Genomic DNA, 13,559 nt, shown 5'->3' with positions numbered 1-13,559 from the left:
ATTGTGGATAAACTAGAAGGTACTTGCAGCAATCAGATTAATTATTCTGGATTTTCCTTCTTTTTAACTGACTGTTCTGTGTATTAGCAGTTAGCTGTGAGTTTACTGTTCTGTGATCAACATAGAGTAATATACTGACAGATACATGTCTGGCTGTGAAGCATTTGCTCTTGGTGACCAGTTCAAACCTTCGTATTGAACTTTTTGAGATAAAAGGCAAGGCTAGTTCTTTGGATTACAGAATTGTGATCTTTCATTTAGCTCATTTGAGCAGAGGAGATAATGAGAGAATAGAGTTCAACCAAAATAAATACTTCTTAATCAAGCTGCTTTTCAGGCAGTTTTTTGTTTAGCAGTAGTCTTTTTAAATTTTGAAATTTGTATGCCAAAAAGATTTGGAAATTCGCTGGTGGTTTCCAAAGGGGGAAGGGAAAGGGATTTTTGGGGGGATTTGATTTCTTGCGTATTTGAAAAGGGAGAATATCTAAGCATATTGCTTATCAGTTTTCATTTCCATATAATGCATGATATTTTAGGTACCACTGTAGTTGAACAGCTTTATTGAAATAGCTATCTTTTCTTTTGAACTGAAGTTCAAGTAAAAAGACTCTCATACTATGTATGTTAGTTGAAATTTCACTTAGGATGCAAGGCTCAGCATTAAAGAAGGAAGGAAGCTAAAACCATCATTATAGCAAAGATTGCAGAGGCACTTAGGAAATGTCAGCAGTTTTGAATGTTTTTTTTTTTTTTTTTTTCAATCCTTTTATCAGTAAGGATCTTGCAATTGGTATTTATTTGAAGATCAGAAAAGCAACATTATACTTGCAGGGTGAGTTAATGTGTGTCCAGATCATTTTAGTTCAATTACAATAAGCACTAAAAAACCCCAAAACTATGGACTTGTGCTAATTCTTGTTTGAGTCTGGGCTAGACTAACGTATGGTTTACTGCACTATGAGATATGAGCCACATGTGAGCTGGAGGCTGCTAGCTCCTGCATCTCTGCTCTATGCAAACTTGATGTCAAAGTTCTGCTGGCTGCAGAAGTTGTTGGTTGAACATATCTGGTATCATTCCCTGCAGTGCTTTCCACCTAGTGGGTTTCTCTCTGATCTGCTGCTGAGGCCCTTTCAAGCATGTGTCCACCAGATAGGACAACTGTGAGGAGGCCAGGGGACACTTTCTAAGACACTGAACACTATCTAGGCAGTGGCTTCTTGCAGAATCTCTGTACCATTTACTCTGCTTGAAAGCTGTGTGGTAAATTGAAGTGGATGAAACTTGCGTGGTTTTATTTAACATTCATTTAGCTCAATACACCTGTTTTATCAGGATGCTAATGAAAGTGTTTCCATAGGTGTTGGCCTTGCTGCTTTCTGTACAGAGGAACCTTTGTGAAGGAGGGTGGTGTTGATGCACTGGCACATTTGGGGATGTCTGTAGGTCAAAGACTTTTGGTCAGGTCTCTAACATTGCCTACTAGGGAGAGGATTTTTGTAAGTGTATATTTTGGAAGTGATCACTGTTAAACAAATTGTGAAGGTTATGAAGAATTTTAATCTGTCTTGAAAAAGATACTTGTATCCAGATGCACATACTTGTTTGTGATGGCCTAAATGGACCATTGTGGCTACTTTGAGAATTTGGTGTAGACTGCATGACTGGTACAAATTGAATTACTCTCATGACAAGGACAACGTCCCCTTTTTTTGTTTTCTATCTGCCTGATGGAAAGCAGAAGAAAGCCCTGTGTGACACACTTGACCTGCAATGTCACTGTGGGCTTTTGTGACAGGCTTTGATTTCTGGCCTCTCATTTGATAAAGCCAATTTGGCGGAGACTAGAAAGGAAGCTTGCTGCAATACAAAATGTACTTAGGAAATGTATCTGGTGGTGAGTACAGATGACTGCCATTCAGTCTTAGTAATCATTAGAAAGCCAGGATTTCTTTCTGAAAATGGGGCAATGTCTTGGTCTTCTCTAACGTAGGGACACAGACACACTCAATGCACTTTTATCTCCTGTGCTCTGGCATCATCTTTCTTTGTCGTTTTCTCCAGCCATCCCTGTGCTTTCCATTAACTTATTTCTTCTGTTTTTCTTTCCTGCTCTTCTACCTTTCATCTTCCTACATTTCTCTCCTCTCCTCTTTCCCCTACTCAGTACTCTGAACCATAGTGCTCTCTTCCATGCTGACAGGGCACCAGCAAAGAACTCATTGCATGTGCTGCCTCTCCTTAGTCTGAAATCATGCAGCACTCTGACTTTGTATCCATTTCCTTCCCATTCCCTGTGACTTCCTGCCTGCCTACACTGTCACAGGTAGAGAAGTGCAAACTTGGGAAAATCTAGTGGGAGTATTTGTAGTGAATTAAAGGGAAAAGGAGCAGGATGCAGAACAGAAAAGCATAACTTGCAATTCTTATTGCTCTACTGCACTCACAGTGCAGTTGTAGTAATTTAAACTGATACATTTCTGAATGTTGTAAGTACGAGAAAAATAGCTGTTTTCAATTGTTTTTAGTTTGTTTTTTAAACAAGATTGAAATTATGTCTTTCGCATTTAGACACAGAATAGTGTTTTTCTTTTAATGCTGTGGATCGAGATTTTTTGACTAAATTTACAAAACTCACAAGAGAATGACTGTCATGTTTTTAATGAATATTAATTTCAATTAAGGAGCCATAGCCTGAGCAGAGGCAGCCAAGTATTCTTGCAGCCAGTAAGCAAAGAGGTGACAAAATTATATTTACAGTACAGGGTTGCAATTTTAAGGTGCAAGATTTGGGTGCAGGTACTCTGACAGTGAATCATGGCATTGTGCCCGCATCATGAGCACATTTGAGTGATGTTTTCTGGAAGTTATGTCATTTGTATCATGAGTTCTGGTGGTTTTCGTTGGAGAGTTATTTCAGCTCATGCCACAGACCGCTGAAGGAGATAAAGAAAATTGAAATCATCATGTGGTGTAACAAATCTGGAAATACCTACTTTTCTAAGCATGTTTATATTACATTATCTCACATGTATTGGAGAAATCTGTTCTCTTTGTTAACACAATGTTGTTGTTCTTTTTTCTTCTTTCATTCAGAGACCTAAGTGAAAACCAGATAAAAGGAATCCCTAGAAAGGCCTTTCGAGGAATCATTGATGTGAAGAACTTGTAAGTGACAACTTCATTAATGTTTGTGGTGAAAATAGTCTCCACAGGTTATATCTGCCTGTCACAATTTGAGTACCACGTAGTTAGCTCTGTGTAACACAAAAGAAAGCTGCGGACCCTGCTGTGTGCAGCAGCAGATTATTGTCGAGGGTGTCATGTCTTACTTTGGTCTGCATGTACACTGTGCAACACACTTGGGGAAGTTTTGAGCTAGCAACAGTGTATACTTAAAGACTTTACCTCTCCCTTTAGTATTGTCCTGCAAATGTTGTCCTGCAAAATCCAGTGAAATCACAGTCCAAGTGTTGAAGCAAAATGTACATAGAAAAAGAAGTGGTAGAGGTTGGGGGTGAACTTCAGGTACTTCACCTAGATGAAATTTTCTGTACCATCACCTAGTGGGAAGTTAATATGGCAAAATGTGGGACATGGGCACAGTAGCTAAGCAGAAATACCAGAAAATGAAAAGATAATATGGGAAGTTAACTGTGCGTGCTTTGATCGGTTGTAATGAAAATGAAAATAGTTTTTAAAAGCCATCATAGAGAAAAGTGGGAGGTCTGATGTTTGTGTTAGTCTGTTTTAGCACTTTCTATAACATACAATCTGAGTTATCTGTAAGAAAGATTTTCAGTGCTCTATTTCCAGAGATGCTAGAGGCTATAAATAGAGGCTATTTGTATGTATCAGAAATGCAGTTTTGTGCACACTTACACTCTAGCACAGTTGGCATCATTAGAATCAAACCAAGGTGAAATGAAAAGAGATATAACAGCCAGCAAGTTGGCAGAGTCAGCTTTTCCTGGGAAAACATGCAGCCACTCTCAAAACCATTTCAGAGCCTTTAGTATTAACACACACTTTGTTGCCACACCGGTAGCTGAAATCTCATACCCCACTGTGTTAAATATTGAAAGCACAGCATAAATAGTGTGAATGTTTTTAGTTCATTTAGTAGAAGAATCAGCTGAAGGGATGGTAAAAGCAGCATTTTTCTATGAACAGTCTTGCAACATAGTTGTGCTTGGTCCTCATCTCTTGCCCCAGTGAACAACCTCTTTAGCTCCTGGACTAATTTTTTTTTTCTTTATAGGCAGCGTGGAAAGTGTTAAGGGCACTCAACTTTAGTCAGAGTATGACCATGCCTGCATCCAAGGGCAAAGCACAATTCTTTTACTTTTTCTAGTGATGCTATGTTCCATCACATCACGGGGGTCTGTGCAAAGGGAGTCAGTACTGCAAAAGACCAAAACAGGACTTGCCCCAGAGATGAAAACACAAGCAGAGGAGCAATGCTGTGAGATGCTTTCAGCTCACTCTGAGCACTGTTCAAGGTTACTTTGGAGACTTTGGAATAGACAGGAGGAGTAGATTTTTGCAAATCATATAACATTTACAACTGTTTGGTATTCAGCACACTAAGCTTGTTTATTTTCAGTTACTTGCTTTGTGTACATTTGTGACTTTAGCTTTTCGGGGAAGAAGGCTTTTTTACCTGAGTGTCAGTCTCAGAACACACATCTTGAGAATCCAGCTAAGTTTGTGAATTTTAGAGAGGAGTGGCTTTTTTGTATTGTTATTTACTTCAGTTGTGTAATCAATAGATGGTGTTTTGTTTCAGAAAATCTACCTTTCCCAGCTATAATTCACTGTTAGTTGTCAAGCTTCATTTCAAATAGCAAAGTTTGCATTCAGAGTTGATTTCACCTCTGGCAAGTTGTCAGAAAAGCCATGGGTGTGCTTTGATTCGTGCAACCAATCTCAGAGCAGGAGCCAGTCTCACCTTTACATGAGCTGGTATCAAGGAATGGATTTATGGACTGCTTACAGGAACACTACATGTTGGGACCTAAAGCATTAACAAAAAATTCTGACAGTCAATTAGACAGTCCCTATGATTTTGCTATAAAAGTATCACAAGTGTTTCTCTGTAGCCATTCATTCTGTCTTTCAGGAATACTGATGTTATCACAGAATCATAAAATAATTCTGGTTGGAAGTGACTTAGAGGAGACATTTCACTCAGAAATTTAGCCATTTTTCCTTGATAAGGAATAGATTAATAGATGTGTATCCAGGGTGGTTCATTGGATCAGGTGGCTATTGCTTTGAGACACAGACCAGTGACCTGTGAGTTGTTGAGAAAAATGCAACAAAATCTTGAGCCAACTTGCTGCTAGAAACACATTAGAATTTTTGCAGCATTAAGGGTAAGGGTGTGATGCAAGTTGAACCAAGTTAATATTTCAGGCTCTTAAAGCTTTTAACAATCAGTTTAAACGTGCCAGTTCCCATTCTCAGTCTAGATTTGGCAGCCACATTGGTCCCTTTTGAGTCACAGATTAACCATGCCAGTGAGAGTAAGTGTTCAAACACCCAGAGGGAGAGGAGTCTGCCTTTCAGTGCTGTTCAGCTGCTTGAGCACCTGCACTGCTCATCCCCTGGTGACTTGCTGACACGTATGAGCTAACATGATAGCAGCAGGGTTGGCTGTTTCTGGGGTTATCACTTTGCAGATTTATTGTACTATCTCAGAGTTCTTCCACCTTAAAAACATGTTTTTGAGCCGTGTTGGACACTTTAGACACAAGAAATGAAGTAACTCCTCAACCCTTTCCAATTTATCTTTAAAATTCATATAGGGGAATGCTGGAATGGGAATATTCTCTTTTTTTCATGGCCTGACATTTCACATGGTCTTGAATTCCTCCATTTTCTACATGAAGTGTCCAAATGTTGTGATGAAATTATTGTAGATATTGTAATAGGGACACAAGTCCCTGTTACAACAGGGACTATTAATAGAGCAAGTGCTAGACCACATGAAAGTCTCCTGATTAATGCTGTCTTTAACAGCAGCTTGGAAAGATTTCTTCAGGAGAAAATGTGGATAAGCTGATGCAATAGATTAAGCCTGAGCATGAATTCCTTTTGGATACAGGCTCTGACAAATGCAACCTAAGGTTTTATTGTAAATCATAGTGGGTGCTGTTTGGAAACCTTGTGAGAACTACCCTATCTCTTTGTGGCAGTAGCAGTAAGCAACACGAAGTGGCAGGCTGTGCCTGGTTGGAGCATACTGGCTTGGTACTACTAAGATTTTGGTAATTTAAAAAATGTTACAGTAATAGGAAAGAAAAAAAAAAAAGAAGTTGATATGGGAAAGCAATGTTTCAGAATATTTTTCACCAAGCTTTTTCAATGGTAAAAGCTTTCTATCTTTTCTTATGCCCTTAGCAGAGCAGTGAGCCTGGGGAAATGGGCTTATAGGAGGGTGGTACTAAGAAGAGCTTTTAAATGTCAGGGTGACAAATTTTTTTCCTGGCAAGATGAAGGTTTAAAACTCTTAAGTGGGGGAGATTTTGATACATGAATTATTTTGATATTGAACTGTTTTCTGCTGTTGGACTATACAATCAAGGGAAGAATCTGCACACAAAGAATAAATTAGTCTATTTCTAATTAAAATATGGAAATAATTATACAGCTTTTAGAAATTTTCATGAGCAGATAATATCCATTACCAATAGTAACCTTTGATGGGAGTTTATTATAAGTGACACTGTGAATGTATTATAGAATAAATGCTACTCAGTGGGCCTAAGAGTTTCACAATAAAGGGCAAGAGAGGGCCAGTTTGCAGCATGCACCTGTATTCAATTTCTGTTACTTATTACTTAGAATACAGGAAATGTTTCTTGGAGGAATCTAGCCCCAAATAAAAACATTTATTTCAGGAATTAAAGTATATGGCTTTGGGTATTGCTGAGCTTTGGGCTAACTCAGCACTGTCAGCTGAGTCCTTCCATCATAAAAATATATAGAGCCACTACTTGGATTTCTGCATGTTTGCCCTGCTTGTGTCACGTCTTGGCTTTTGGATGAGTGTTTCTCTGGTGTGGTATTCCTGCAGTTTCTATTGAATTAGCCTGTCCAGCCTACCTTATTGAGAAAAGCCAGATCCCCAGAACAGGGCTATGCAGAGGTTGACCCAAATAAAGCTCCTTGAACATCAGCAGTGAATCTTTCGGGGTGTTGCTTGCAATTTTTGGCAGTATGGTCCGAGCTCTGCTCACTGTGTTCACTTCAGGACTGTGAAGCTGAACATAACCACTCATCACAAAGCACTGTTAGAATGTGATTCTTAGAGGCATGATGATACTGAGGCTGCTTCTGTTGCAGGGATCATTGACATTGTACAAGAAATGCACAGCAGAGATTTTAAAGAATCACTGCTTCTCCTAGCAGGTTGCTGCCCTGTGTCTGTAGTGAAATGAGGCAATCAGATGTTGCTAATTACGAGGTAGGAGGCGTGAGCTTGTGTTAAGCCCACCTGTGCCCAAGTAGGGCTGACCCCAACTGTGCATGAGCAGGATTGGGGCCCAATAAAAGGTGAGCTTCCGAATGCATGCTCAGCTCAGTCTGGAGCAGCCAAAGGAGGAGGTTAGCTGAGTCAGGAGCAGAAGTACTGAACAAGGCTAGCCAAATCTAAAGGCAGCAAGATTGGAGCACGGTTTGTGCACCTTGGCAGGAACACCTGTTTGACTTTGAAGCGCCGTGCCCCAGGAAAGGTTCGTCTGCTACATGTGTCCTTTTGCCGTCTCTTGAAAGAAGTTTATTCCTTTGCTTTGCAGTGTTGCAGTAAGGAAAATCAATAGCTTTAGACCTACCATCAAGCAGAGATCTGCCTTAGACTAAAACAGCAGGACTCTGGTTTTGTGTGTTTCCCTAAGTCTTTGCTCCTTTGGCACCCATTTCCATCTTTCACCTTTCAAACTGAAGGAAAACTACTTCTGTAAGCAGTGAGAATGCAAACATATATCTCATCTATCCCGAGTGCTCAGGTCTGGTGTCAGTATCTATGTCAGTGCAGCCTCCATGACCCACATCAAGGAGTCAAGTGCTGGCAGTAGAGCTGAGTGCTAGGATCTGGACCACAGCCATGCTTTTAACAGAGCTCAGGCTCTGTGGTGGTCCTCTCTCCCACACCAATGTGTCCCAGCTAAAGAAACAAAATGATTGACTGGAAAGGGAAACGAGTACAGAGAACAGAGCTGCCTCTTCCCTGTTTTGTTTTTTCTTTTCCACTGGAACTCAGTGCATTCTCATTCACCTTCTGCTGCTCTCCCTCTGTAGGATTTGACTATAAGAGTGTTTCATAGCATTGGGATTCAAAAAAGCATAAGCTAGCAGATTCATCTGTCACAATAATACAGGCTCATTGCATTTCTGCCTAAATATTTCTCAGCTACAGATAACACATAAGATAATAGCTGATATTACTAGACCTGCAAGCTGTTTCCTTGCATCCTGGGGCCACTTAGGGAATTGTGCATTATATCCTTCTTTATAGGTTCTATATCCTTCTAAAGGTTCCTTTGGAGGAAGAAATTAAGCATTGAGATTTTTTTTGAAAATGCAGAAATGTAGCATTTACCAGTTCTCTAAGTCAGTAGACATTTTCTTTCCTCATGCTTTATTTAAATGCAATGTAAAAAAATCACAGCTCCACAAATGCTGTAAAATGTTTTTGTGACTATTAGTTCCAGTTTCTTATTTGTTAAATGACTTTTCCTGGAAAATACTCTTACTTTTTCTGTATGCAGCTACTACTGGCATCAATCCATATGACTTTTACAAAAATTGAACATCAGGGCTGCACATTCAGGTTTTGGAAAAAAGCTGAGCTTGCTCTTTACATACAAAGGTATTTTGCATTAACCTACACAAAAAATACAAATGTTCTGATGTCCTTTTTTTATCCATCACAACCAGCAATGCAGAGCATATTTGTAATATTTGCCATTCAGCCACAGAATAGAAATAGTTAAACATATATGTCAAAATAATTAATAAATCCAAGTCATTAATGATTGATTTGTGTGTAGCCATTTCACTAGCAGGAACCAAGTGATTGTGAGTTATTTGCTCTTTCTCTATATATGCAGTGTATTGTAGTGAAATGTTGGACTAGGAAACTCTTGTAGTTTGAGTTCTCAGAGCAAGCTGTTATCCAGAGCCCTCTGAAATACTTGGCTTTAGTTTCCTCAGATTTGAAGTTTACAGTAAAATAAAACAAAAGGAGAAAGATCAATGATTGGGCAGATTTTCCACTTGTTTGGTGCAAAATCTGCAATAAGTCTTCTGAGGTCAGCGGTTTGCCCTCAAATAAAAGCAGTGACAGGGCTAGAGGAGAATTTGTTATCACATGTTGGTTTGTGTGTTTACTTATCTATCTTTCAGTGAGTTGAACAACATGTGTCTGCATTTGATGATGTGTGTGAAAGGCACCATATATTTTTAATATCAGTGCATGAGATCTTAAAGGCTAGATTTGTATTATTGAAGAGATTTCAGGTTGCTTTGATCTCAGCTGGCATATTTGAGAGTTTTTAGAGTGGGCAAAGCAGATCAGAGGTAACAAAACAGTCAGCTATTTGAAAATACTCATTAGAGACAAGACTTTTGCACCCTTTAGGGGGTAAAAGATCATATTACTTCACCCTAAAAATTTATGTGTAATTTTCCTCCTCCTTATCCATAAAATCACACTGCATTCAATGTATTCCAAGAATATTTCTTTCTATCTCCTGTAGTTAGTATTCATTGTGGTAGTGTCCATAATGAATTCAAGAGAGATCTGGGTGCCATCACATTTACTTTCCTAGACATTCCGTTGTAATACAACAGTATTAGAATAATAAAATATTACCAACCTACCACCTTCTATGGACAATCACCTGCAGTGTAAGTTAATTTTAAGTTAACATATTAGTTTGAGCTTTTGCCATCTGTTCTATCCCTTATAATGAATGCAAAAAGCATATATTTCATAATTAACTCATTAAGAAGATATGATTGGAAGAAATGCACGCGCACATTCCCCACGCAATGCAGGATGCAATTAATGTGAGATATGCAGAACCAACTAAGCAGAGAGTCTGGGTCTTATCAGTGGAAATTTTGTGATACAGTGGTGTTTATTCACATCTTCAGCTGGCCTTGTACAAAGGACAAACACTGGGTGACACAAGTTGGTTGCTTTATTTGTCTCTTGAGAGTCGTGAACCACCTTTCAGGTACTGGCTGGCTATATCACAGTCTTGCTGGGGTAACTGCTACTGGCTGCATTCCCTGAGGACAGTTTGGCATTTATTATCCCTTTGCTTTTCTCTCTTCTAGTTTGTTCAGTTCTCAATTACTAACCATTAAAATCTGTGAGCCCTGATTTTTCGAAATAGCATCTCTTGTCTATCTTACAGTAAAAATCTGAGAAACAAGCAAGAAAGCAGAAACTGCATCCTTTTAATCAGTTTCTTATCTGCCTCTGTGATCAGGCGTAGCCTTTTTTCTTGTTTTGCTGCAGTGAGGAGGGTGAGCAAAATGTACACTGCCATGGAATGGTGAAGTGCAGCATCTGGGCCATGAGGGAGCCTGCAGAAGGCTGCCACTAATTCCTTCGCTTGTGGAAGAGCCTTTTGCAGAAGGGGTGAGGGGAAAGTAAGTATTTAGAATAAGGAGTTAATTCTGCAATTTTCCTCGAGTATGGTATCTGTAAGCTGTGCCTTTTTGAATAGCTGTGCTCTTTACCAGTTTGTCATGACTGTCAAGAAATATTCTGTTTTTCAAGTGTCATTACAATCCTCAAAATTTTGCATAAATCTCTTTCATCTTTGTAAGTAGCAATCATTATTCAAAATTACTTTCTTAGAAAAGAAGTTTTGTGGGATTTTTATGTTGTCCACTAATGCTAAAAGATGGCAGTCAATTCCTCACAATGGTCTGGTCCCAGCCTGCAGGATATCCCCCTATTTTATGAGAAGAACTGCTAGGGGAATGCCTCTTTCTTATTTTATTCCTGAGCAGCTTGGGATGGTCCCAAATGCATAAGAGAACAATGGCAGAAACACATGCAGTCTAATAACCTGCAAATTCTGCAACACACATGATAAATACTGGGAAATTCCAGAACCATTTCATGAAATATTTAAATGTATGTCACATTGGGTAATGTGGTTAGACTACACACACATATTTTTAAATATCTTTTTTGGTTTGTTTAATCCCCTTCCCCATGTCCCTTACTAATAAATAAAACACCAGATGGACTGACCGGCACAGAATGATCTTAAATCTGTTGAATGTTCTAAACTACCACTTGTATCTCACTTGAGATTGATTTCATAGATCAAAAATGCACGGCTGATTTTACATGTTATTTTAAATGAAAACATCTGCATTAAGTAGAGAGCATGTCTTCTCTGTTGTCCTGTCCAGTTGTGTTTCAGGACCTTTCTGTTTCATGTATGCCTGAAGTTGTGGGTTCAGCTAGCCACAAGGGATCTATCACTGGCAACTCATTAAAAGCCAAACCATCAACCCTGAGAAATAAATTTCCTTGCTGGAAAGGTTCCTTTCTCCTGAGTGAAACATCAGATAAATGAAAGCTGAAACATCTCTTAAGTGTGCTCTACCTATTAAATAGAAGTACATAAGCCAGCACTATTTAGTAGTGGAGGATGTCTGTTTGGTGACATTTAATACAACGGCATTTAAAGTTCTAAAATTTTCATTTATCTGGCGTGAATCAGTGAATCAGAGCTGACTACCTTCGTAATAAGCTTATACAAAGCTATGTTTTACCCCATTTCTGTATTCAGTATATTCACTGCAATATGTGTTGTTTTCAGTATCTCTTTTAGGGCAAACAGTAGATCTGCCCCTGTACTCAGCTCTGGTGAGGCCACGCCTCGAGTCCTGTGTCCAGTTCTGGGCCCCTCAGTTTAGGAAGGAGATTGAGGTCCTGGAGCGGGTCCAAAGGAGGGCAACTAGGCTGGTGAAGGGACTCGAGCACAGATCCTATGAGGAGAGGCTGAGGGAGCTGGGGGTGTTCAGCCTGAAGAAGAGGCGGCTCAGGGGAGACCTCATCACTCTCTACAACTCCCTGAAATGAGGTTGGAGCCAGGGGGGGGTTGGGCTCTTTTCCCAGGCAACTCTCAGCAAGACAAGAGGGCAGGGTCTCAAGTTGTGCCAGGGGAGGTTTAGGTTGGGCATTAGAAAGAATTTCTTTACCAAGAGGATAATCAAGCATTGGAATGGGCTGCCCAGGGAAGTAGTGGATTCTCCGTGTCTGGAGATATTTAAAAAGAGACTGGATGTGGCACTCAGTGCCATGGTCTGGTAACGGCAGCGGGAGTGGATCAAGGGTTGGACTTGATGATCTCTGAGGTCCCTTCCAACCCAGCCAATTCCATGATTCTATGATCTCTAAAAGTTTCCTGTAGGTATAAAGCAAGCATAAATACTAATTGTGTTTTCCTCTTATGGAAATGTATTTCAAGCATCTTTTAAAGGCTGCACTTGTATTGTTGTTCTGATAAAATCCTAATGCTGGTGACAAGAAAGACAAAGTATACTACATAGGCCTAAGTCATCCCTTCTGTTTAATCCAAATTATGTTATGATCTTCCCTATGCTTTAGATTTTGTATAATTTCGTTCCTTCTCCTGCCTGAAAGGGCTTCTTCTGTAGCTATTAGTAGTAAAGCTGTATAAGCTGGGGACCACTGAAGGTTTTGGAAAGTGATAGCAACATGCTGTATCCCATCAGGAAAACGACACATCCCTCACAGCCATGTGACCTGTTTGCACAGGAGACAAAGTAGTTCAGTACTTGGGTGTGAGAACCCCAGGCTTGATGGTTACTTTTAAAATCTATAATGAATAATTTTTTGTTTGCTAATGTGGAGAATAGGTAAAAATATCAGTTTAAGGCTTAAGTAGATAATTCACTTGCCTACATGTGAATTGGTGCAAATTTTTACGTGGCAACAAACTGCATGTCCAGAGCTTGACAAAGGAAAATTTCATGCCAAGTTCAAATGAGAGCAATTATCTCGGGTTTGAAATCTGCTACAAAAGGTCAGGGTAGCTATTGATATTTCCAGATAGCATAGATAAATTTTGATGCCGCATCTATGCTGCAGCACTGCTTTTGTGCAGAGACTAATGAATAGCAGATTTGGCCCTTTTCCATTTTAATAGTCTTATAAAAGTCTCTGACAGAAACAAACTCCAGAAAATACCATGATTTAAAACCAGGCTATGTGGTATTCTTTATATCTTTTGATATAAAACTTGATTAAAATAGGATGTGACATCAGTTGAAAAAGTATGAAAATACCATTTTCTTTATTTTGTATTTTTTTAGCTTAACCTATCCCTACAGTTTATCTTTAGACAATTTGTGCTGTCTTTGTGCCATGTCTTAATTCTGAATAAATTTGTTGAAAATTTCCTGTAGTATTCATCTCTGATTGTCAAAAGGAGCTTTTATTCTGAAAAAAGTAGTGCTGGTTTTAATTATAATCCTAAATAGTTTCATAACCACTG

At 39.2% G+C, this 13,559-nt stretch overlaps 1 protein-coding gene across 1 annotated transcript in view; it reads left to right on the top strand.

Moving 5' to 3' along the window:
* The window catches only part of SLIT3 (slit guidance ligand 3), a 433,718-nt gene that overhangs the window by 217,455 nt on the left and 202,704 nt on the right, over positions 1-13,559 (top strand). The window contains 1 exon segment of the mRNA XM_008503402.2: positions 3,097-3,168. Coding sequence (XP_008501624.2) covers positions 3,097-3,168 — 72 coding nt within the window.

This window comes from Calypte anna, chromosome 13 (assembly GCF_003957555.1).
Source record: "Calypte anna isolate BGI_N300 chromosome 13, bCalAnn1_v1.p, whole genome shotgun sequence".
Lineage (NCBI taxonomy): Eukaryota > Metazoa > Chordata > Aves > Apodiformes > Trochilidae > Calypte > Calypte anna.
Note: the sequence above shows the minus strand (reverse complement) of the source record. Positions and strands in the feature narration are given on the sequence as shown.